The following is a 24,511-nucleotide window of genomic DNA, read 5'->3' as shown; positions in this document are numbered from 1 at the left end:
TATCCTTTCTGCTAGGACGCTGGTCCCAGCCCAGTTCAGGTGGAGCCACGCCAAAGGTACAATTCCTCCTTGTCCCACTACTGGTGTCAGTATTGCATGAAATGGAACCCCTCCTCCCATGCCACTTGTTCAGCACATGTTCACCTCCCTAATCATCTTATTCCTATGCCAATTTGCACATGATTCAGGTCATAATCCAGCCTTCAGATTATAACACCTCAGGTCTTGTTCCTTAATTTAGCTCCTAGTTCTTGGTACTCTCCAAACAGGACCCCTTTCCTACTCTTCCTCATGTTGTTGGTTCCAACATGGATCACAATAACTAGATCTTCCCCTCCCTCTCCAATATCCTTTCAAGCTGGTTCGGGATGCCCCACACCCTGGCACCAGGTAGACAACATACCATATGGGACTCAGCATCCTGCTTACAAAGGATGCTATCTGTCCCCCTAATTACTGAATCTCCTACAACTACCACATTATGCTTACCCTCCTCCTCCTCTCCACTTTGGACTGCCTCCTGTTCTAAGATGCCACAGTCTGCATTCTGGCTGTCCTTCCTATACTCTTTATCCCTATCCTTGCAGGTAGCAAGTACCTTGTACCTGTTGAATTGAATCAATTTCTGCAGATCCTCATTCTTTATCTCACCCGGGCTCCGCTTACTCTATACATTATTGGTTACACGAACCCCATTCTGAACCTACGCCTCTCTATGATGTATGACCAAGGTCTGGAGCAAACTGTCTGGATAGCTCGCCCTCTCCCTAATGTGTCTCTTACTTGGACTCCAGCTCAACAACTGAGCAGGAGAGAGTAAAGACAGCGACATCGACTGCAGTCGTGTTCGATTGGGACAGTCTTGCTGTCCACAAAGTCTCATATACTGCAGTTCAGACAAACAACTTGCTCTGTCAGATCTTAGTCTAGGTTATTTATATTATCTTTTTTTTACTTTGTTGTAGGTTAATTTTCTTTCTCAGAAAACTAACTTGCATTAAGCACTAAAATATTGGACAAAAATTTTAAATACTTACTGCCTCAAGCTTACACCTATCGCTAAGTATTGGAGGCAAAAAGCATCAACCCTTCCTCATTTGAATCGAATTCCCATTCTCAGCAAATTTGCAACTTTTACGCACTGTTTCTGATGCACTCTATTCATGATCACTCTCAATGAAACGAAAAATGACTTCAAAGATCCTTAACTATAATATATTAATAGAATTGCACATTTCGTTAAGTGCCAGACTTGTTTTCCCACTTTTGTTCCGAACACACACCAAAAGCTGTTCAATTTATGAGCCAGGATATAAACACACCTGTAACATACATACATGTTGGAGGGCGGACAGGGCGAGGGCGGAGAGGGAGACAGAGTCATACAGCACAGAAACAGGCCCTTTGGCCCATCGTGTCTGTGCCGGCCATCAAGCACCTAACTATTCTAATCCCATTTTCCAGCACTTAGCCCGTAGCCTTGTACGCTACTGCATTTCAAGTGCTCATCTAAATACTTCTTAAATGTTGTGAGGGTTCCTGCCTCTACCACCTCTTCAGGCAGTGCGTTCCAGATTCCAACCACTCTCTGGGTGAAAATTTTTTTCCTCAAATCTCCTTTAAACCTCCACCCCCTTACCTTAAATCTGTGCCCCCTGGATATTGACCCCTCCGTTAAGGCAAAATGTTTCTTCCTATCTAACCTATCAATGCCCCTCATAATTTTGTATACCTCAATCAGGTCCCCCCCTCAGCCTTCTCTGCTCTAAGGAAAACAACCCTAGCCTTTTCAGTTCATCTTCATAGCTGAAATGCTCCAGCCCAGGCAACATCCTGGTGAATTTCCTCTGCACCATCTCCAGTGCAGTCACATCCTTCCTATAGTGCGGTGCCCAGAACTGTACGCTGTACTCCAGCTGTGGCCGAACTAGTGTTTTATACAACTCCATCATAACCTCCCTGCTCTTATATTCTATGCCTTGGCTAATAAAGGCAAGTATCCCATATGTCTTCCTAACCACTTTATCTATCTGTGCTGCTGCCTTCAGTGATCTATGGACAAGTACACCAAGATCCCTCTGTACTTCAAAGGGTCCTACCATCCATTGTATATTCCCTTGCCTTGTTAGTCCTCCCAAAATGCATCACCTCACACTTCTCAGGATTAAATTCCATTTGCCACAGCTCCGCCCATCTTACCAGCCCATCTAGATCACCCTGTAATCTAAGGCTTTCCTCCTCACTATTTACGACACCACCAATTTTGATGTCATCTGCGAACTTACTGATCATACCTCCTATATTCATGTCTAAATTATTAATGCTACAAACAGAAAGGGTCCCACACCAATCCCTGCGGTACACCACTGGTGACAGGCTTCCACTCGCAAAAACAACCCTCGACCATTACCCTCTGCCTCCTGCCACTAAGCCAATTTTGGATCCAAATTGCCCTGGATCCCATGGGCTCTTACCTTCTTAACCAATCTCCCATACGGGACCTTATCAAAAGCCTTACTGAAGTCCATGTAGACGACATCACCTGTTTTACCCTCATCTACCGATCTAGTCACCGCCTCAAAAAATTCAAATTAGTTAGACACGATCGCCCCCTGACAAAGCCATGCTGACTATCCCTGATTAATCACTGCCTCTCCAAGTGGAGATTAATCCTCTCCCTCAGAATATTTTCCAATAGTTTCTCAACCACTGATGTGAGACTCACCGGCCTGTAATTACCTGGTTTAGCCCTGCTACCCTTCTTAAATAATGGTACCACATTCGCTGTCCTCCAATCCTCTGGTACCTCTCCTGTGGCCAAAGAGGATCTGAAAATTTGTGTCAGAGCCCCTGCAATCTCCTCCCTTGCCTCACATAACAGCCTGGGATATATCTCATCTGGGCCTGGGGATTTATCCACTTTTCAGCCCGCTAAAACAGCTAATACTTCCTCTCTTTCAATGCTAATATGTTCAAGTATATCACAATCCCCCTCCCTGATATCGTCATCTACATCGTCCTTCTCCATAGTGAACACACAGATGAAAAGTAATCATTTAAAACCTCACCTATGTCCTCTGGCTCCACACACAGATTGCCACTTTGATCCCTAATGGGCCCTACTCTTTCCCTGGTTATCCTCTTGCCCTTAATATTACTAATAAAACGTCTTAGGATTTTCCTTTATCTTGCCGCCAGTGTTTTTTCATGTCCCCTCTTCACTCTCCTAAGTACTCCCCTACACTTTCTATACTCCTCCAGTGCTTCCACTGTTTTCAGCACTCTGAATCTGCCATAAGCCTCCTTTTTTTTCCTGATCCAATCCTCTATGTCCCTTGTCATCCAGGGTTCCCTGGACTTGTTGGTTCTACCCTTCACCTTAATGGGTACATGTTGGTTCGGAACTCTCACTATTTCTTCTTTGAATGATACCCACTGATCGGATGTAGACTTTCCTACAAGTAGCTGCTCCCAGTCCATTGTAGCCAGATCCTGTTTTATCATCTTAAAATCGGCCTTCCCCCAATTCAGTACCTTTATTTTCGGTCCACCTTTGTCCTTTTCCATAACTACCTTAAATCTTACAAAGTAATGGTCACTATCCCCGAAATGTTCCCCCACTGACACTTCTACCATTTGTCCGGCTTCATTCCCTAGGATTAGGTCCAGTACTGCCCCTTCTCTTGTAGGACTTTCTACATACTGGCTCAAAAAGCTCTCCTGCATGCATTTTAAGAATTCTGCCCCCTTTAAGCCTTTTGCACTAAGACTATCCCAGTTGATATTGGGGAAATTGAAATCCCCTACTAATATTACCCTATTATTTTTACACCTGCGATTTGCCTACATATCTGCTCCTCTATCTCTCCCTGACAGTTTGGACATTTGTAGTACACTCCCAGCCAAGTGATTGCCCCCTTTTTGCTTTTAAATTCTACCCATATGGCCTCATTTGAGGAACCTTCTAAGATATCATCCCCCCTTACTGCAGTAATTGACTCCTTGATCAACAGTGCAACGCCACCTCCTCTTTTACCCCCTCCCCTATCACGCCTGAAGATTCTATACCCTGGAATATTGAGCTGCCAGTCCTGCCCTTCCCTCAACCTTGTCTCTGTGATAGCAATATCATAATGCCATGTGCTAATCAATGCCCTCAATTCATCTGCTTTACTAGTGAGACACCTTGCATTAAAATAGATGCAATCCAGCTTGCATTTTTCACTTGTGCCTTAACAGGTCTATATTTGCTCTGCCTTCCAGACCTCAGTTTCTCTTCTATATTTGACTGTGCATCACCCCCTACTGTAACTCCATTTTGTAACCCATCCCCCTGCCAAATTAGTTTAAACCCTCCCTCCCACCCCACCCCACAACAGCACCCCACAACAGCACTAGCAAATCTCCCAGCAAGGATGTTGGTTCCGGTTTAGGGGGAGGGGGAGATCTGGCAGTATTTTGGATCACAGCCTCATGGACTACACGGTCAACCTTCATGCTGCCTGAGCCTGATCTTCTTTCTTCCATTGTCCCCCACCTCTGCCTCTTAACCATACTGATCTTTAGTCTCCCTCTTCCACACACCGCTCTCCCTTTCCTCAATGCAAAGTCAGTTTTCCAGCATTAAGCTGGGAACCTGGTTTTCTGTAATTAAAAGTACTTACTACACCAAACTTATTTGCCAAGAAAGGAGCAGGAGGCAGAAGAGGGAGGCAGCAGAGGCTGGAGGCAGAGATAGCTAGATGCATCAGAGTCCAGTGTACAGCAGCAGGAGCAGGTAGAGCAAAAGGCATGTGGGCTGTGAAATCAGCTTGAGTAGCCAGCAGTGGAAGTATTGCATGGGGCCAGCTTGACAATGCAGAAACTATTAAAAGTTTGAAGCATTTTTGAACATTCAATTAAATCTAACCAAATGATGCAAGCTGGGCCACTTAGCAGGCGACTAACTTTGGAGGTCTCAAATTAATTAAGCCACCAGTGGAGATCAGGTAAAACAGGGGTCAATAGAAAAACAACAGAAAGCGATGTGATAGTTCCAGAAAGAGCATTAAAAGATGTGTTACACAACAGGAAGCACACGTAAGACACAAGATATGTCATCAGTAAAATAATTAAGAAACTCATGAGATTCTTTGAAGAGAAAGAAGCTCCAATTTATTTCAACGTTTTAGTAACTTAAAAAGTTGGGACAGAATTTACTGCATATTCAATATTTTGTCCTCACAAATCCAAACTACGTTCTATTGTTAATTAAAATTGGGAAATGTTAATGTGTGAACAGCAATAATAGTTTCTGCAAATCAAAACGGATAGATTTTTAGATGGATTATTGTGAAAACATTTCATACAAGTTACAAAAAATCACAGTTGCAGAGAAAGTCAGGTGGATGACAGTCTTGGCTGAAGTGCAATTAACATGCAAATCTATCACTAGATCAGAGACTTTATCTGGCAAAACAGAAGAAAAATCAAGTTCAACTGGAGATGAGTCTACCTTTGGGTTCTCACATATTCAAACTGTCACCGTCACTTTCAAATAAATTGAGGTGTTAGTCTTCAGACATGATTTAACATAGCGAGTTTCTTCTATGTTGTATTTTCAGGCCTGAGCACAAATCGCTAAAAGTTGCTTTATAATCTACAAAATCTTTAAAATAAAATAGAAAAATAATAGAAAGATGGATTAAAAGAATTTTTTTGTAATATATGCTAACACCTGAAAGAAAAATACAGAAGAAACTCGCTATTCAGATTATGAAAACTAGAGTTGAAAGAAGCTTTTGACATGTCATTACTTTTCAACATCAGGGAACAAAAGGTGTCAGAAGTGCATACCTGACTAGCATCTTTTACATGAATGTTATCAATCAGTTTACAAAGTAGCCAGAAATATTCCTTGCAACCTGCTCGCAATACTGGCTCCTCTTCATAATCCACCTCCTGAAAAAAACAATTGTTTTAACACTGTTAAGTTCACAATTCCTGTGCACTGCGAGACTTCCATTTTTATTTCAGCAGTTTTCTCCCAAAATTCACTTTATGTAGTATTGTGCCTAAAGGGATTCTTGTACATAGGAAATAGGAGGAGTAGGCCATGGCTGATCTTCTACCTCATTGCCATTTTCCAGCACTATCCCATATCGCTTGATATCTTTAACATCTAGAAATCTATCCATCTCAGTCTTAAATATACTCAATGACTGAGCCTCCACAGCCCCCTGGGTACAGAATTCCAAAGATTCACCAACCTGAGTGAAGAAATTCCTCATCAACATTAAGTAAAGTAGTAAAGTATGTTGTGAAGAGGACATAAGGAGGTTGCAGACCAATACAGATAGGTCGAGTGAGTGGGCAAAAATCTGGCAGATGGAGTATAATGTGGGAATATGTGAAGTTGTTTGCTTTTTCAGTCTTCCTGTCAAAGGGAGTATGACTTAAACAGATAACGACTGCAGAACTCCAAGATGCAGACGTGTTCTAGTGCATGAGTATACAGGTTCAGCAAGTAACAAAGGCGGCTAATGGAATGCTATCCTTTATTACGAGAGGAATTGAAAATAAAAGTAAGAATGTTATGCTTCAGTTATGCAAGGCATTGGTGAGACCACATCTTGAATACTGTGTGCAGTTTTGGTCTCCTTATTTAAGGAAGGATGTGAATGAATTGACGGCAGTTCAGAGGTGGTTTACTAGATTGATACCTGGAATGAGCGGATTGTCTTACGAGGAGTGGTTGGACAGACTGGGCTTGTTTTCACTGGAATTCAGAAAAGCGAGGGGAGACTTGATTGAAGTATACAAGATCCTGAACGGTCTTGACTAGGGGTATGTGGAAAGGATGTTTCCTCTTGTGTGGGAGTCCAGAACTACGGGGCACGGTTTTAAAATTAGGGGTCGCCCTTTTAGAACAGAGATGAGGAGAAATTGTTTCTCAGAGGGCTGTGCAACTTTGGAACCCTCTGCCTCAGAAGGTGGTGGAGGCAGGGTAATGGAATAATTTTAAGGTGGAGGTAGATAGATTCTTGTTAGGCAAGGGAATTAAAAGTTATCAGGGATAGATGCCAGTGTGGCATTCAAGACACAAACAGATCAGCTATGATCTTATTGAATGGTGGAGCAGGATAAAGGGGCCGAATGGCCTACTTCTGCTCCTAATTCGCATGTTCGTATAAAGGCCAACATATCATTTGCCTTCTTAATTGCTTGCTGCACCTGCAAAATAACGGTCAGTGACTCATGAACAAGACACCCAGGTCCCTTTAGACATCAACACTTCCCAATCTCTCACCATTTAAGAAATATTCTGCATTTGTTTTTCCTACCAAAGTGGATAACTTCACATTTTTCCACATTATATTCCATCTGCCATGTTCTTGCCCACTCACTTCGCTTGTCTAAATCTCCCTGAAGCCTCTTTGCACCTCCTCAACTTGCATTCCCTCCTAGTTTTGCGTCAACGAACTTGGAAATATTATAATTGCTCCCTCCATTCAAATCATTGATGTAGATTGTGAATGGCGAGAGCCCAAACACTGATCTTTGCTGTATCCCACTAGTCACAGCCTGCCAACCTGAGAACGACCCGTTTATTCCTGCTGTTTTCTGTCTGTTAACCAATTCTCAAATCCATGCCAGTATATTACCCCCAATACTATGTGGTCTAATTTTGCTCTTCCTGGCCCACCAGCAGTTCTAGAAAGGCACTTACCTGCTGAATCCAGCAGTCCTCACCTCCCTTCAGCTGCCGGTTCCCTGAGGCCCAGGAATGCCAGCTGGCCAGCATAAAATTTAACACGGAGGTAAAGTCAGAGGTGGACTGGGTTCGGATTTGAGATTTTTAAATTTTTTTTTTTATCATTCGACCCAATCAAACCCACCCATTTTGAGGAGTTAAAATTCCCCCTTGGTATCACCTTTGAATTCACTGAAGAACTACGACTAGATTTCACCACTCTGCAGCACTTCAAAATGCTACGACGCCGTACCTCCTCTGGTTACATATCTTTAAATCAGTTATTTTGATAAACATAAAGACACTCAGCACCAAAAGAGTTAAAAGTACACCTAAGTATTTTGATTTGGTCAGCAACTGCCTTGATACCCTGCAAGTGATAAAAGCAACTCTTACCCTGATGGGCTTCAAAGCTTGGGCATCAGGAAGAAACTTAAGTAATGTTGATGCAGCTAGTAAAAGGAAAGATCGATTTATTGATTCTCCACCATCCAAACCTGACAGGCACAACTTGTATAGTCCATTGCATGCTTCATGTCGAACTGATGTCTGGAAAAAAAGTAGTAAATTATTGACAAAATATTTGAAGTTAAACAATATAAAAGAACCAGCCAATTTATACAGCCAACTAGAAAAAATTCAATTATAACTGGGTATAGTCATATTATCATATATCTAAGTTTGAGGTTTAAACTTACCTCTGGTACAAGAAGAGTTAGTTTTTTCAACCAATCATGTAAATGCTCACTGTCTGCCAGGCTGGATTTTACCAGTGAACAACAGAGAGCCCAACTCACTAATAGCCACATAGCATAATGAGTAACTGGAAGACAAAATAAATTGTTTAGTAAGGGAGAGAAAAAGCACTCAAAATATATAAAAGGATTTAAGCCACATTTAGCTACATCAAGAAGAGAACTTGTTATAAACTTTCCCACCCCAAATAGCTGTTAAATATCTTAGCTGGAGCAATTACAAAACCCCATTTATATTTCAAATGTTTCTGATGAAATTGACAGCCAGCAGTTTAAATGTTTTCTTTATAGTGCCTAGGCACTTATCTCAGTAAACAATTTAAAAACTCTTAATTCTGAATTTTTTTTAATATAAGAAGTTCTTAATGGATAAAAGGGTTTCTAACAAATTGCTTCTGTAAGAGCAATACTGCTATTGAATAAATTGCAAGGTGTAAATTCACAAATATTTCAGTTTATATAATGCAACGTTATTAAACTTATGTGTGACGTACCTTCATGCCTGGATCGGTGATCAGACTGAGCTTTAAGCACTCTATAATTTTAAGAACAGAAATTGAAAAATAAACTGCTCAAATTATTTGCAAAAATATAATTTGTTTCAAATACAACAGGACAAATCTTGCTGGAGTGGCACATCATTAGTTGGACCTTTTCCTGCAACCTTCAGCTTAAAAAAATGTTGCAGCATGACTTGCTGGAAGTTTGAGCTGATTAATAGCACAGTGACAGCAACAGGGCCTCAGTAAACAAGTCCAACAATGTTTCTACGTTACCAATGAGATTTAAGTATTGAGAAAGAAAAAAGGAATGGCAAAGGAGGAGGATGAATTAGAATCAAATAGAAATAAAGGAGGAAAAGAAAGGTTGGATTGATTGAGAGAGACAGGGAGAGAGGGAGAGCACATTTAAAAAAAAATTGAAATAATTTAAATCTCTAACTATTTGGAATGAGATTCAACAGTTTAAATTGTTCCCTTTCTGGGCTAGGGAGATTGGCATCGAAGTGACATGTCATTTGTGCTTTTAATTATGAGCTCAAACTTTGAGACAAGCTTAAATGGCAATTAATGTACAAATGACGTTCCAGCTTGCAAAACGAAGGGCTGGTACCTTCTTTCCTTTTTTGGTTGTGCTGTTTGGTGCGGTGTTACAGTCCACTTGTTGGGCAATGACCCTCAGCTCCAAGCACCCATTGAAGCAGGTGGACTGTGGCGGGACAGAACCTTTACTGACCGGGGGCTGCCCGGTTTGAGGCGGGCGGTAGCTGTCCAGTGAGATGCGATGACCTCTCCCACCGACAAAGGCAACCCACGGCGCCCAATCTTTACGCCAACTGAGCTGGACTTATAACCCGTAACTGCTGCCTTCCGTGTTGATTTGGTCGCTGTGAGGCGACTATGGAGTGACCTCTCCATGGCGTATGCCTGGGCGGATGTATGGAGGTTGTGAGTTGCCCGAGCGTCAAAACCCCCCTCTCGGCCTTCCTGGTGGGGTCCAAGGTAGTGCAGAGCACGATGTTTGGCCCCAGTATGGCTGCAGGAACTGCCGGAAGCATGCCAAAGGTGACACATGACCGCCTTCGGGGTTCCGCTCCGGATTTTCTGTTAGGGTTTACTCCCTTAGCCTTGATCTCTCCCGAGATGCCCACAAGGCAGTGGGGTTGTTGGGGCCCCTACACAGGGGTAGGTGGATGCTGGTGGGAGGAGGTGGAGTGGAGGGGGAGGGAAGGGGGAAAGGGGGTGGAGGGGGAGGGGTGCGAGGAGGAGCAGTACGGTGGGAAAGGGTGGAGGGAAGGGTGTGCGGGGGGAACTGAGGGGGGGCTGCAGGGGGTAGGGGAGAGGGGTGCAGGGGGAGGGGGTGCGAGGGGGGAGAGCTGGGAGTGGGGGGGGTGGGGGAAGAGGGGGTGCAGGTAATAAAACATTGCATCCCTTTTACAATGGTGGGAGCTGAAAGATGCAGAACTGCTTCAGAGTTGAAGTGGCTAGGTAATGTAAACAAGGCAATAGGGTACGCAATCATAAACTCTCTTGCAAGTCATTTCACCACATCGACACTGCTCCTTCAATTGCAGAGAAATAATTTGAATAGCCCAAATTGTTGCAAATAAATAATTAACAGTAGTAACAAACTGATGGGGTCCACCACACATCGGCACCCGTATGAAAACGAATAGACCAATCTTTTCTAAGTATTGTACAGGTCTTAAAAGTGCAAATCAATGCAGCATTGGTGCTTGATGCCAACTACATTGTAAATCAGTTGGGCGGGAGCAGGGAGGAATGTAAGAAAGTTGTCATTTCATAGACAGTTTTCCATCATTCTAACTCCTCTCCTCCTCTCAGTCTCCGCTCTATTGGCGGAAGTACCAGCCCTTCGTTTTGCAAGCTGGAACGTCAGAACTATGTGTCCTGGCCTGTCGGATGACTTTACACAAATCAACTATTCTCGGAAGACCGCCATCATCAACAATGAGCTCAGGAGACTCAATGTGGACATTGCAGCACTTCAGGAGACACGCCTCCCTGCAAGCGGATCTCTAAGAGAGCAAGACTACACATTCTTCTGGCAGGGTAGGGATCATGAAGAACCAAGACAGCATGGAGTGGGCTTCGCCATCAGAAACTCTTTGCTCAGCATGATAGAGCCACCCTCAAGTGGCTCGGAACGCATATTGTCCATCCGACTGTTCACCGCCTCTGGTCTAGTACACCTACTCAGCATCAATGCTCCAACACTCTGCTCCCCACCTGAAGCTAAAGACCAGTTCTATGAGGAACTCCATAATATCATTAGTAGTATCCCCAACACCGAACACCTATTCCTGCTGGGGGACTTTAACACCAGGGTTGGGGCTGAACATGACTCATGGCCCTCCTGCCTTGGGCGCTTTGGCATTGGAAGGATGAATGAGAATGGACAGAGACTGCGTGAGTTGTGTACCCATCATAACCTCTGCATCACCAACTCATTCTTTCACACTAAACCCTGTCACCAGGTTTCTGGGAGGCACCCAAGATCACGTCGTTGGCACCAGCTGGACCTCATTGTTACAAGGCGAGCCTCTTTAAACAGTGTTCAAATCAAACGCAGCTTCCACAGTGCGGACTGCGACACCGGCCACTCCCTGGTGTGCAGCAAGGTTAGCCTCAAACCAAAGAAGCTGCATCACTCCAAGCAGAAGGGCCGCCCGCGCATCAACACTAGCAGAATTTCTCATCCACAGCTGTTACGCAAGTTTCTAAATTCACTTGAAAAAGCCCTCCAAAACACTTCCACAGGGGATGCAGGGACCAAGTGGGCCCACATCAGCGACGCCATCTATGACTCAGCAATGACCACCGATGGCAACTGTGTGAAGCAGGATGCAGACTGGTTTCAATGTCACATTGAAAAGCTGGAACCTGTCATAGCCACTAAGCACATTGCACTGCTGAACTACAAGAAAGCCCCCAGCGAGTTAACATCCGTAGCACTTAAAGCTGCCAGACGCGCTGCACAAAGAACAGCCAGGCGCTACGCAAATGACTACTGGCAACACCTATGCAATCATATCCAGCTGGCCTCTGACACAGGAAATATCAGAGGGATGTATGATGGCATTAAGAGAGCTTTTGGGCCAACCATCAAGAAGATTGCCCCCCTCAAATCTAAATCAGGGGACACAATCACTGACCAACGCAAACAAATGGACCGCTGGGTGGAACACTACCTAGAACTGTACTCTAGGGAAAATGTTGTCACTGAGACCCCCCTCAATGCAACCCTGTCTCTGCCAGTCATGGATGAGCTGGACGTACAGCCAACAAAATCGGAACTCAGTGATGCCATTGATTCTCTAGCCATCGGAAAAGCCCCTGGGAAGGACGGCATTACCGCTGAAATCATCAAGAGTGCCAAGCCTGCTATACTTTCAGCTCTGCACGAACTGCTTTGCCTGTGCTGGGATGAGGGAGCAGTACCACAAGACATGTGCGATGCCAATATCATCACCCTCTATAAGAACAAGGGTGACTGCGGTGACTGCAACAACTACCGTGGAATCTCCCTGCTCAGCATAGTGGGGAAGATCTTCGCTCGTGTCGCTTTAAACAGGCTCCAGAAGCTGGCTGAGCGTGTCTATCCTGAGGCACAGCGTGGCTTTTGAGCAGAGAGATCCACCATTGACATGCTGTTCTCCCTTCGCCAGCTACAGGAGAAATGCCGTGAACAACAGATGTCCCTCTACGTTGCTTTTATTGATCTCACCAAAGCCTTTGACCTCGTCAGCAGAAGTGGTCTCTTCAGACTACTAGAAAAGATCGGAGGTCCACCAAAGCTACTAAGTATCATCATCTCATTCCATGACAATATGAAAGGCACAATTCAACATAGCGGCACCTCATCAGACCCCTATCCTATTCTGAGTGGCGTGAAACAGGGCTGTGTTCTCACACCTACACTGTTTGGGATTTTCTTCTCCCTGCTGCTCTCACATGCATTCAAGTCTTCAGAAGAAGGAATTTCCCTCCACTCAAGATCAGGGGGCAGGTTGTTCAACCTTGCCCGTCTAAGAGTGAAGACCAAAGTACGGAAAGTCCTGATCAGGGAACGCCTCTTTGCTGACGATGCTGCATTAACATCTCACACTGAAGAGTGTCTGCAGAGACTCATCGACAGGTTTGCAGCTGCCTGCAATGAATTTGGCCTAACCATCAGCCTCAAGAAAACGAACATCATGGGACAGGACGTCAGAAATGCCCCACCTATCAATATCGGCGATCACACTCTGGAAGTGGTTCAAGAGTTCACCTACCTAGGCTCAACTATCACCAGGAACCTGTCTCTCGATGCAGAATTAAGCAAGCGCATGGGAAAGGCTTCCTCTGCTATGTCCAGACTGGCAAAGAGAGTGTGGGAAAATGGCGCACTGACACGGAACACAAAAGTCCAAGTGTATCAAGCCTGTGTCCTCAGTACCTTGCTCTACGGCAGCGAGGCCTGGACAATGTACGTCAGCCAAGAGCGACGTCTCAATTCATTCCATCTTCGCTGCCTCCGGAAAATCCTCGGTATCAGGTGGCAGGACCGTATCTCCAACACAGAAGTCCTCGAGGCGGCCAACATCCCCAGCATATACACCCTACTAAGCCAGCGACGCCTGAGATGGCTTGGCCATGTGAGCCACATGGAAGATGGCAGGATCCCCAAAGACACATTGTACAGCGAGCTCGTCACTGGTACCAGACCCGCTGGCCGTCCTCGGCTCCGCTTTAAAGACGTCTGCAAACGCGACATGAAGTCCTGTGACATTGATCACAAGTCATGGGAGTCAGCTGCCAGCGATCGCCAGAGCTGGCGGGCAACCATAAAGGCGGGGCTAAAGTGTGGTGAGTCGAAGAGACTTAGCAGTTGGCAGGAAAAAAGACAGAAGCGCAAGGAGAGAGCCAACTGTGTAACAGCCCTGACTCCCAATTTTATCTGCAGCACCTGTGGAAGAGTCTGTCACTCTAGAATTGGCCTTTATAGCCACTCCAGGCGCTGCTTCACAAACCACTGACCACCTCCAGGCGCTTACCCTTGTCTCTCGTGACAAGGAGGCCAAAGAAGAAGAAGAATGTACAAATCCAGCAAGTTCTTAAAACTAAATGGGGAGATTAAGGGCAAGATGTCGTTTGGGAGGCAAATGGCATAAATCAATTAACAAGTTCTGGAGATGAGCAACTCATGGCGTATCACTTCATCCCCTGAACCTGCTGCCCAATTTGTGAATTAATAACTGTGTGCACCATTAGCATGCTGTTATTTTTCCAGGAAGATTTGACCCAATATTTTCTTAGACCATCAGGCACTACTTTGTTGAACCAGTGCATGAAGCACACAAGTATTATTTAAATAATTAAAAATTGCATGCCTTTACCTATGAGCCAAGTTGTTATAGGTGTAAGCAACAGACATTAACCGATAAATCAAACTGGACCCGTGGACCAGACCGAGAAATACCTAAAAAAAGAAAAATAATGAAGTTATATTTGACTTGCACAAAGTACGATACAGAGACAGCTAAATGTATAGGTGAAGCTTGATGAAATAACAAAAGAATTTTTAAAAAGGGTACTAGCCTCAGTCAAACGAGGTATGTGCAATCCTTTCCCGTGATCACCAGCTCCTTTTCTTGATTTACCAGGCCAAGTCCTTTTCCTATGGCTGTCCGATACACCAGACCAGGCATAGATATCATGATAAGCCAGATCCAAGTCAGCTGGATCAACGGCAAACTGGCACATTAGCTTCAGCAGGCAAGCAAGACAGTCCAGCTGCCACTGGGAATATGCAAGATAGTAACCAAGTCAATTTCCATTTTTAAACAGGCTTGTTTCAAAAGAATAAGTGTCAAAACTTCAAGTGCCAAATATATGATATATGAAGGTAATGTACAAAGCTTAAAATAAAATTTGAGACATTAAATCACCACCAATCTCAAAAAAAAATAAATCAACATTTTGACTAAGCATGATTTTCTGTTAGCTATGCCTGAAGTATTGATAATTTTTTTTATATACAATATAGAAGTTTAAACAAAAACAGTTACAAAAGGTTTTGGGTTGTACTCTAAAAATGCTGCACTTAAGACAGATGTTGCATCCCAGCTCCAATTTAGGGGGAGACAATGTAATTCTGACAACCAGTTTCAGTTTTTAGCCAAATTGCTTCATTTACAATCATAATTTTTGTCTGTTTTGCATAATTTTATTCAGGTCAATTATTCAACCAGTGTGCAATATGTCACAGAACTATTTATTTTCTCCTCTGATTAAAACAGTGTGTGCCTTTAAAAACGAAGAGGCCCAGTGTGCCAGCTGCACCTGCTACCTAGGCAACAGCAGGACAGAGGTCACAAGTAACAATTTAATTGTGTGCAAAATCCAGCTAAAACCAGTTTCGAGACACACCAGCGATGCGTGCTTGTCTTGACAGAAGAGAATTCTCTCAGCAGAAATTCTACAATTCTACAATGCCACATTAATTGCCTAAGCAGAAATAAATATCCCCTTTGAAGAGAATTCGTAATGCTGGAGGTAGCAAAAATTCCTTTTACTTCCAATGTAAGGAGTCCTTGCTTCAAGATTGAATCTCGTCACTGATTGCGAATTCCAGACAACACAGTCAAACTTCGACTGACATTTAGCAATTTTAAAATCCAAACAAAGATCTGTCGATTCACACAATGTTGAAAGAACGGGTTGACACCTTTTGCAACATAAGTGCTTTGAATGCCCATCAAGAAAAGACTTTCTTCAAAGCTGCAGAGACTTCGAATGGCATCTGATTATTTTTACACTAGAATACCTCACCCATCAGGAATGAGTGAGAGCGCGCGGGGGGGGGGCGGGAAGAGGGCAGGGGGGGGGCGGCGGCGCGAGAGAGGGGGGGGCAGGGGCGCGGGCGCAGGGGGGGGGCGCGGGCGCGGGGGCGCGGGGGGCGGAGGCGCGAGAGGGAGCCGGAGTGCGCGCGCGAGGGAGCCGGAGAGCGCGCGCGAGGGAGCCGGAGAGCGCGCGCGAGGGAGCCGGAGAGCGCGCGCGAGGGAGCCGGAGAGCGCGCGCGAGGGAGCCGGAGAGCGCGCGCGAGGGAGCCGGAGAGCGCGCGCGAGAGGGAGAGAGTGGAAGCGCGAGAGAGGGAGAGCGCGAGAGAGAGAGCCAGAGCGCGAGAGAGAGAGCCAGAGCGCGAGAGAGAGAGCCAGAGCGCGAGAGAGAGAGCCAGAGCGCGCGTGAGAGCGCGAGGGGGCGCGCGGGGGGGCAGAGGGGGCGCGCGGGGGGCAGAGAGGGCGCGCGGGGGGCAGAGAGGGCGCGCGGGGGGCAGAGAGGGCGCGCGGGGGGCAGAGAGGGCGTGCGGGGGGGGAGAGAGGGCGCGCGGGGGGGGGAGAGAGGGCGCGCGGGGGGGGGAGAGAGGGCGCGCGGGGGGGGAGAGAGGGCGCGCGGGGGGGGGAGAGAGGGCGCGCGGGGGGGGGAGAGAGGGCGCGCGGGGGGGGGGAGAGAGGGCGCGCGAGGGGGAGGGGACGCGCGCGCGAGGGGGAGGGGACGCGCGCGCGAGAGGGAGCCAGAGCGCGCGCGAGAGGGAGCCAGAGCGCGCGCGAGAGGGAGCCAGAGCGCGCGCGAGAGGGAGCCAGAGCGCGCGCGAGAGGGAGCCAGAGCGCGCGCGAGGGAGAGCCGGAGCGCGCGGGAGAGAGAGAGCGCGCGCGAGGGAGGGGGAGAGAGAGCGCGCGCGGGGGAGAGAGAGCGCGCACGGGGGAGAGAGAGCGCGCACGGGGGAGAGAGAGCGCGCACGGGGGAGAGAGAGCGCGCACGGGGGAGAGAGAGCGCGCGAGAGAGGGCGAGAGCGCGAGAGAGGGCGAGAGCGCGAGAGAGGGCGAGAGAGGGCGAGAGAGGGCGAGAGAGGGCGAGAGAGGGCGAGAGAGGGCGAGAGCGCGAGAGAGGGCGAGAGGAAGAGAGAGGGCGAGAGGAAGAGAGAGGGCGAGAGAAAAAGCGAGTGGGAGAGAATAAGAGCGAGGGCGAGAGAAAGAGCGAGAGGGCGAGAGAAAGAGCGAGAGGGCGAGATAGAGAGAGAGAGGGCGATGAGGGCGAGGGCGAGGGAGAGGGAGAGGGAGAGAGAGCGCGGGAGAGAGAGCGCGGGAGAGAGAGCGCGGGAGAGAGAGAGCGCGCGCGAGAGAGAGAGAGAGAGAGAGCGCTAGAGAGAGAGCGCGAGAGAGAGAGAGAGAGCGCAAGAGAGAGAGCGCGAGAGAGAGAGCGCGAGAGAGAGCGCGAGAGAGAGAGCGCGAGAGAGAGAGCGAGAGAGAGCGAGAGAGAGAGAGAGAGAGGGAGAGAGAGAGCGAGAGAGAGCGAGAGCGAGAGAGAGAGAGAGAGAGGGAGAGAGAGAGCGAGAGAGAGCGAGAGAGAGAGAGAGAGAGAGAGAGGGAGAGAGCGCGCGCGCGAGAGAGAGAGAGAGAGAGAGAGAGCGCGCGCGCGAGGGAGAGAGAGAGAGCGCGCGCGCGAGGGAGAGAGAGAGAGCGCGCGCGCGAGGGAGAGTGAGAGAGCGCGCGCGCGAGGGAGAGTGAGAGAGCGCGCGCGCGAGGGAGAGTGAGAGAGCGCGCGCGCGAGGGAGAGAGAGAGAGCGCGCGCGCGAGGGAGAGAGAGAGAGCGCGCGCGCGAGGGAGAGAGAGAGAGCGCGCGCGCGAGGGAGAGAGAGAGAGCGCGCGCGCGAGGGAGAGAGAGGGAGAGAGAGAGCGCGCGCGCGAGGGAGGGAGAGAGAGAGCGCGCGCGCGAGGGAGAGAGAGAGAGCGCGCGCGAGGGAGAGAGAGAGCGCGCGCGAGGGAGAGAGAGAGCGCGCGCGAGGGAGAGAGAGAGCGCGCGCGAGGGAGAGAGAGAGCGCGCGCGAGGGAGAGAGAGAGCGCGCGCGAGGGAGAGAGAGAGCGCGCGCGAGGGAGAGAGAGAGCGCGCGCGAGGGAGAGAGAGCGCGCGCGTGGGAGAGAGAGCGCGCGCGAGGGAGGGAGAGAGAGCGCGCGCGAGGGAGGGAGAGAGAGCGCGCGCGAGGGAGAGAGAGAGCGCGCGCGAGGGAGAGAGAGAGCGCGCGCGAGGGAGAGAGAGAGCTGCGCGCGAGGGAGAGAGAGCGCGCGCGAGGGAGAGAGAGCGCGCGCGAGGGAGAGAGAGCGCGCGCGAGGGAGAGAGCGCGCGCGCGAGGGAGAGAGAGCGCGCGCGAGGGAGAGAGAGCGCGCGCGAGGGAGAGAGAGCGCGCGCGAGGGAGAGAGAGCGCGCGCGAGGGAGAGAGAGCGCGCGCGAGGGAGAGAGAGCGCGCGCGAGGGAGAGAGAGCGCGCGCGAGGGAGAGAGAGCGCACGCGAGGGAGAGAGAGCGCACGCGAGGGAGAGAGAGCGCGCGCGAGGGAGAGGGCGCGCGCGAGGGAGAGGGCGCGCGCGAGGGAGAGGGCGCGCGCGAGGGAGAGGGCGCGCGCGAGGGAGAGGGCGAGCGCGAGATAGGGGGCGGGAGAGGGCGCGCGAGAGAGGGGGCGGGAGAGGGCGCGCGAGAGAGGGGGCGGGAGACGGCGCGCGAGAGAGGGGGCGGGAGAGGGCGCGCGAGAGAGGGGGCGGGAGAGGGCGCGCGAGAGAGGGGGCGGGAGAGGGCGCGCGAGAGAGGGGGCGGGAGAGGGCGGGAGAGGGCGCGCGAGAGAGGGGGCGGGAGAGGGCGCGCGAGAGAGGGGGCGGGAGAGGTCGCGCGAGAGAGGGGGCGGGAGAGAGGGGGCGTGAGAGAGGGCGAGAGAGGGCGAGAGCGCGAGAGTGAGAGAGGGCGAGAGGAAGAGAGAGGGCGAGAGAAAGAGAGAGGGCGAGAGAAAGAGCGAGAGGGCGAGTGAAAGAGCGAGGGCGAGAGAAAGCGCGAGAGGGCGAGAGAGAGCGCGAGAGGGCGAGAGAAAGCGCGAGAGGGCGAGAGAGAGCGCGAGAGGGCGAGAGAGAGCGCGAGAGGGCGAGAGAGGGCGAGAGAGAGGGCGAGAGAGAGCGCGAGAGGGCGAGAGAGAGCGCGAGAGGGTGAGAGAGAGCGCGAGAGGGAGCGAGAGAGCGCGCGAGAGGGCGAGAGAGCGCGCGAGAGGGCGAGAGAGGGCGAGAGAGAGCGCGGGACGGCGCGAAAGGGCGAGATCGAGAGAGGGCGAGAGAGAGCGAGAGGGAGACAGAGAGAGTGAGAGCGCGAGAGACAGCGAGAGGGAGAAAGAGAGGGCGAGAGGGAGAAAGAGAGGGCGAGAGGGAGAAAGAGAGGGCGAGTGGAAGAGAGAGGACGAGAGGAAGAGAGAGGGCGAGAGGAAGAGAGAGGGCGAGAGGAAGAGAGAGGGCGAGAGGAAGAGAGAGGGCGAGAGGAAGAGAGAGGGCGAGAGGAAGAGAGAGGGCGAGAGGAAGAGAGAGGGCGAGAGGGAGAGAGAGGGTGAGAGGGAGAGAGAGGGCGAGAGGGAGAGAGCGGGAGAGAGGGAGAGAGAGGGCGAGAGGGAGAGAGAGGGCGAGAGGGAGAGAGGGAGAGGGAGGGCGAGAGGGAGAGAGAGAGGGAGAGAGAGAGGGAGGGCGAGAGGGAGAGAGAGAGGGAGGGCGAGAGAGAGAGAGAGAGGGAGGGCGAGAGAGAGAGAGAGAGGGAGGGCGAGAGAGAGAGAGAGAGGGAGGGCGAGAGAGAGAGAGGAAAGGCGAGACAGAGAGAGAGAGGGAGGGCGAGAGAGAGAGAGAGGGAGGGCGAGAGAGAGAGAGAGAGGGGGGGCGCGCGGGGCAGAGGGGGGGAGAGAGAGAGAGCGCGCGCGCGAGGGAGAGAGAGAGAGCGCGCGCGAGGGAGAGAGAGCGCGCGCGCGAGGGAGAGAGAGCGCGCGCGCGAGGGAGAGAGAGAGCGCGCGCGAGGGAGAGAGAGAGCGCGCGCGAGGGAGAGAGAGAGCGCGCGCGAGGGAGAGAGAGAGCGCGCGCGAGGGAGAGAGAGAGCGCGCGCGAGGGAGAGAGAGAGCGCGCGCGAGGGAGAGAGAGAGCGCGCGCGAGGGAGAGAGAGAGCGCGCGCGAGGGAGAGAGAGAGCGCGCGCGAGGGAGAGAGAGAGCGCGCGCGAGGGAGAGAGAGAGCGCGCGCGAGGGAGAGAGAGAGCGCGCGCGAGGGAGAGAGAGAGCGCGCGCGAGGGAGAGAGAGAGCGCGCGCGAGGGAGAGAGAGAGCGCGCGCGAGTGAGAGAGAGCGCGCGCGAGGGAGAGAGAGCGCGCGCGAGGGAGAGAGAGAGAGCGCGCGCGCGAGGGAGAGAGAGAGCGCGCGCGAGGGAGAGAGAGGAGCGCGCGCGAGGGAGAGAGAGAGAGCGCGCGCGAGGGAGAGAGAGAGCGCGCGCGAGGGAGAGAGAGAGCGCGCGCGAGGGAGAGAGAGCGCGCGCGAGAGGGAGAGAGAGCGCGCGCGAGGGAGAGAGAGCGCGCGCGAGGGAGAGAGAGCGCGCGCGAGGGAGAGAAGCGCGCGCGAGGGAGAGAGAGCGCGCGCGAGGGAGAGAGAGCGCGCGCGAGGGAGAGAGAGCGCGCGCGAGGGAGAGAGAGCGCGCGCGAGGGAGAGAGAGCGCGCGCGAGGGAGAGAGAGCGCGCGCGAGGGAGAGAGAGCGCGCGCGAGGGAGAGAGAGCGCGCGCGAGGGAGAGAGAGCGCGCGCGAGGGAGAGAGAGCGCGCGCGAGGGAGAGAGAGCGCGCGCGAGGGAGAGAGAGCGCGCGCGAGGGGAGAGCGCGCGCTGAGGGAGAGAGCGCGCGCGCGAGGGAGAGGGCGCGCGCGAGGGAGAGGGCGAGCGCGAGATAGGGGGCGGGAGAGGGCGCGCGAGAGAGGGGGCGGGAGAGGGCGCGCGAGAGAGGGGGCGGGAGAGGGCGCGCGAGAGAGGGGGCGGGAGAGGGCGCGCGAGAGAGGGGGCGGGAGAGGGCGCGCGAGAGAGGGGGCGGGAGAGGGCGCGCGAGAGAGGGGGCGGGAGAGGGCGCGCGAGAGAGGGGGCGGGAGAGGGCGGGAGAGGGCGCGGCGAGAGAGGGGGCGGGAGAGGGCGCGCGAGAGAGGGGGCGGGAGAGGGCGCGCGAGAGAGGGGGCGGGAGAGGGCGCGCGAGAGAGGGGCGGGAGAGAGGGGGCGAGAGAGGGGGCGGGAGAGGGCGAGGGCGAGAGGGGGCGAGAGAGGGCGAGAGCGTGAGAGAGGGCGAGAGAGGGCGAGAGCGCGAGAGGGCGAGAGCGAGAGGGAGAAAGAGAGGGCTAGAGGAAGAGAGAGGGCGAGAGAAAGAGAGAGGGCGAGAGAAAGAGCGAGAGGGCGAGTGAAAGAGCGAGGGCGAGAGAAAGCGCGAGAGGGCGAGAGAGAGGGCGAGAGAGAGCGCGAGAGGGCGAGAGAGGGCGAGAGAGGGCGAGAGAGGGCGAGAGAGAGCGCGAGAGGGCGAGAGAGAGCGCGAGAGGGTGAGAGAGAGCGCGAGAGGGAGCGAGAGAGCGCGCGAGAGGGCGAGAGAGCGCGCGAGAGGGCGAGAGAGGGCGAGAGAGGGCGAGAGAGAGCGCGGGACGGCGCGAAAGGGCGAGATCGAGAGAGGGCGAGAGAGGGCGAGAGAGCGAGAGGGAGACAGAGAGAGTGAGAGCGCGAGAGAGAGCGAGAGGGAGAAAGAGAGGGCGAGAGGGAGAAAGAGAGGGCGAGTGGAAGAGAGAGGACGAGAGGAAGAGAGAGGGCGAGAGGAAGAGAGAGGGCGAGAGGAAGAGAGAGGGCGAGAGGAAGAGAGAGGGCGAGAGAGGGCGAGAGAGGGCGAGAGGGAGAGAGAGGGTGAGAGGGAGAGAGAGGGCGAGAGGGAGGAGAGAGGGAGAGAGAGGGCGAGAGGGAGAGAGAGGGCGAGAGGGAGAGAGGGAGAGGGAGGGCGAGAGGGAGAGAGAGAGGGAGGGCGAGAGGGAGAGAGAGAGATGGGCGAGAGAGAGAGAGAGAGGGAGGGCGAGAGAGAGAGAGAGAGGGAGGGCGAGAGAGAGAGAGGGAGGGCGAGAGAGAGAGAGAGAGGGAGGGCGAGAGAGAGAGAGAGAGGGAAGGCGAGACAGAGAGAGAGAGGGAAGGCGAGACAGAGAGAGAGAGGGAGGGCGAGAGAGAGAGAGAGGGAGGGCGAGAGAGAGAGAGAGAGGGGGGGCGCGCGGGGCAGAGGGGGGGCGCGGGGCAGAGGGGGGGCGCGGGGCAGAGGGGGGGCGCGGGGGAGAGGGGGGGCGCGGGGAGAGGGGGGGGCGCGCGGGGGGAGGGGGGCGCGCGGGGGGGGAGGGGGGGCGCGCGGGGGGGGAGAGAGAGCTCGCGCGAGAGGGAGAGGGCTGCGCGCGAGGGAGAGGGCGCGCGCGAGGGAGAGGGCGCGCGCGAGGGAGAGGGCGCGCGCGAGGGAGAGGGCGCGCGCGAGGGAGAGGGCGCGCGCGAGGGAGAGGGCGCGCGCGAGGGAGAAGGCGCGCGCGAGGGAGAAGGCGCGCGCGAGGGAGAAGGCGCGCGCGAGGGAGAGGGCGCGCGCGAGGGAGAGGGCGCGCGCGAGGGAGAGGGCGCGCGCGAGGGAGAGGGCGCACGCGAGGGAGAGGGCGCGCGCGAGGGAGAGGGCGCGCGCGAGGGAGAGGGCGAGCGCGAGATAGGGGGCGGGAGAGGGCGCGCAAGAGAGGGGGCGGGAGAGGGCGCGCAAGAGAGGGGGCGGGAGAGGGCGCGCGAGAGAGGGGGCGGGAGAGGGCGCGCGAGAGAGGGGGCGGGAGAGGGCGCGCGAGAGAGGGGGCGGGAGAGGGCGCGCGAGAGAGGGGGCGGGAGAGGGCGCGCGAGAGAGGGGGCGGGAGAGGGCGCGCGAGAGAGGGGGCGGGAGAGGGCGCGCGAGAGAGGGGGCGGGAGAGGGCGCGCGAGAGAGGGGGCGGGAGAGGGCGCGCGAGAGAGGGGGCGGGAGAGGGCGAGGGCGGGAGAGGGCGAGGGCGAGAGGGGCGAGAGAGGGCGAGAGCGCGAGAGAGGGCGAGAGCGCGAGAGAGGGCGAGAGCGAGAGAGGGCGAGAGCGAGAGAGGGCGAGAGCGAGAGGGAGAAAGAGAGGGCGAGAGGAAGAGAGAGGGCGAGAGAAAGAGAGAGGGCGAGAGAAAGAGCGAGAGGGCGAGTGAAAGAGCGAGGGCGAGAGAAAGCGCGAGAGGGCGAGAGAGAGCGCGAGAGGGCGAGAGAAAGCGCGAGAGGGCGAGAGAGAGCGCGAGAGGGCGAGAGAGAGCGCGAGAGGGCGAGAGAGGGCGAGAGAGAGCGCGAGAGGGCGAGAGAGAGCGAGAGAGCGCGCGAGAGGGCGAGGAGAGCGCGCGAAGAGGGCGAGAGAGGGCGAGAGAGAGCGCGGGACGGCGCGAAAGGGCGAGATCGAGAGAGGGCGAGAGACGGCGAGAGAAGGCGAGAGCGCGAGAGAGTGCGAGCGCGAGAGAGAGCGAGAGGGAGAAAGAGAGAGTGAGAGCGCGAGAGAGAGCGAGAGGGAGAGAGAGAGCGAGAGGAAGAGAGAGGGCGAGAGAGGGCGAGAGGGCGAGAGAGGGCGAGAGGGCGAGAGAGGGCGAGAGGAAGAGAGAGGGCGAGAGGGAGAGAGAGGGCGAGAGGGAGAGAGAGGGCGAGAGGGAGAGAGAGGGCGAGAGGGAGAGAGAGGGCGAGAGGGAGAGAGAGGGCGAGAGGGAGAGAGGGAGAGGGAGGGCGAGAGGGAGAGAGAGAGGGAGGGCGAGAGGGAGAGAGAGAGGGAGGGCGAGAGGGAGAGAGAGAGGGAGGGCGAGAGAGAGAGAGAGAGGGAGGGCGAGAGGGAGGGCGAGAGAGAGAGAGAGAGGGAGGGCGAGAGAGAGAGAGGGAGGGAGGGCGAGAGAGAGAGAGAGAGGGAGGGCGAGACAGAGAGAGAGAGGGAGGGCGAGAGAGAGAGAGAGGGAGGGCGAGAGAGAGAGAGAGAGGGGGGGGCGCGCGGGGCAGAGGGGGGGCGCGGGGGAGAGGGGGCGTGAGGGGGAGAGGGGGCGCGAGGGAGAGAGGGGGCGCGAGGGAGAGAGGGGGCGCGAGGGAGAGAGGGGGCGCGAGGGAGAGAGGGGGCGAGAGGGGGCGCGAGGGAGAGAGGGGCGCCAGGGAGAGAGGGGGCGCGAGGGAGAGAGGGGGCGCGAGGGAGAGAGGGGGCGCGAGGGAGAGAGAGAGGGCGCGAGAGAGAGAGAGAGGGCGCGAGAGAGAGAGAGAGGGCGCGAGAGAGAGAGAGAGGGCGCGAGAGAGAGAGAGAGGGCGCGAGAGAGAGAGAGAGGGCGCGAGAGAGAGAGAGAGGGCGCGAGAGAGAGAGAGGGCGCGAGAGAGAGAGAGAGGGCGCGAGAGAGAGAGAGAGGGCGCGAGAGAGAGAGAGAGGGCGCGAGAGACAGAGAGAGGGCGCGAGAGACAGAGAGAGGGCGCGAGAGACAGAGAGAGGGCGCGAGAGACAGAGAGAGGGCGCGAGAGACAGAGAGAGGGCGCGAGGGAGAGAGAGGGCGCGAGGGAGAGAGGGGGCGCGAGGGAGAGAGGGGGCGCGAGGGAGAGAGAGGGCGCGAGGGAGAGAGAGGGCGCGAGGGAGAGAGAGGGCGCA

General features: G+C 53.9%; 1 protein-coding gene across 6 annotated transcripts in view; it reads right to left on the bottom strand.

The window, feature by feature from the left end:
* The window catches only part of usp34 (ubiquitin specific peptidase 34), a 405,374-nt gene that overhangs the window by 148,325 nt on the left and 232,538 nt on the right, over positions 1-24,511 (bottom strand). For all 6 annotated transcript variants that reach the window (XM_068044870.1, XM_068044865.1, XM_068044869.1 and 3 more), the window contains exons 33-38: positions 14,589-14,789; positions 14,387-14,469; positions 8,982-9,022; positions 8,431-8,555; positions 8,129-8,281; positions 5,836-5,940 (exon numbers count right to left, since the gene is read on the bottom strand). In XM_068044870.1, coding sequence (XP_067900971.1) covers positions 5,836-5,940; positions 8,129-8,281; positions 8,431-8,555; positions 8,982-9,022; positions 14,387-14,469; positions 14,589-14,789 — 708 coding nt within the window. The remainder of the gene's footprint in view (positions 1-5,835; positions 5,941-8,128; positions 8,282-8,430; positions 8,556-8,981; positions 9,023-14,386; positions 14,470-14,588; positions 14,790-24,511) is intronic.

The sequence above is a fragment of the Heterodontus francisci genome, chromosome 13, assembly GCF_036365525.1.
Source record: "Heterodontus francisci isolate sHetFra1 chromosome 13, sHetFra1.hap1, whole genome shotgun sequence".
In the NCBI taxonomy this organism is placed as follows: Eukaryota; Metazoa; Chordata; class Chondrichthyes; order Heterodontiformes; family Heterodontidae; genus Heterodontus; species Heterodontus francisci.
Note: the sequence above shows the minus strand (reverse complement) of the source record. Positions and strands in the feature narration are given on the sequence as shown.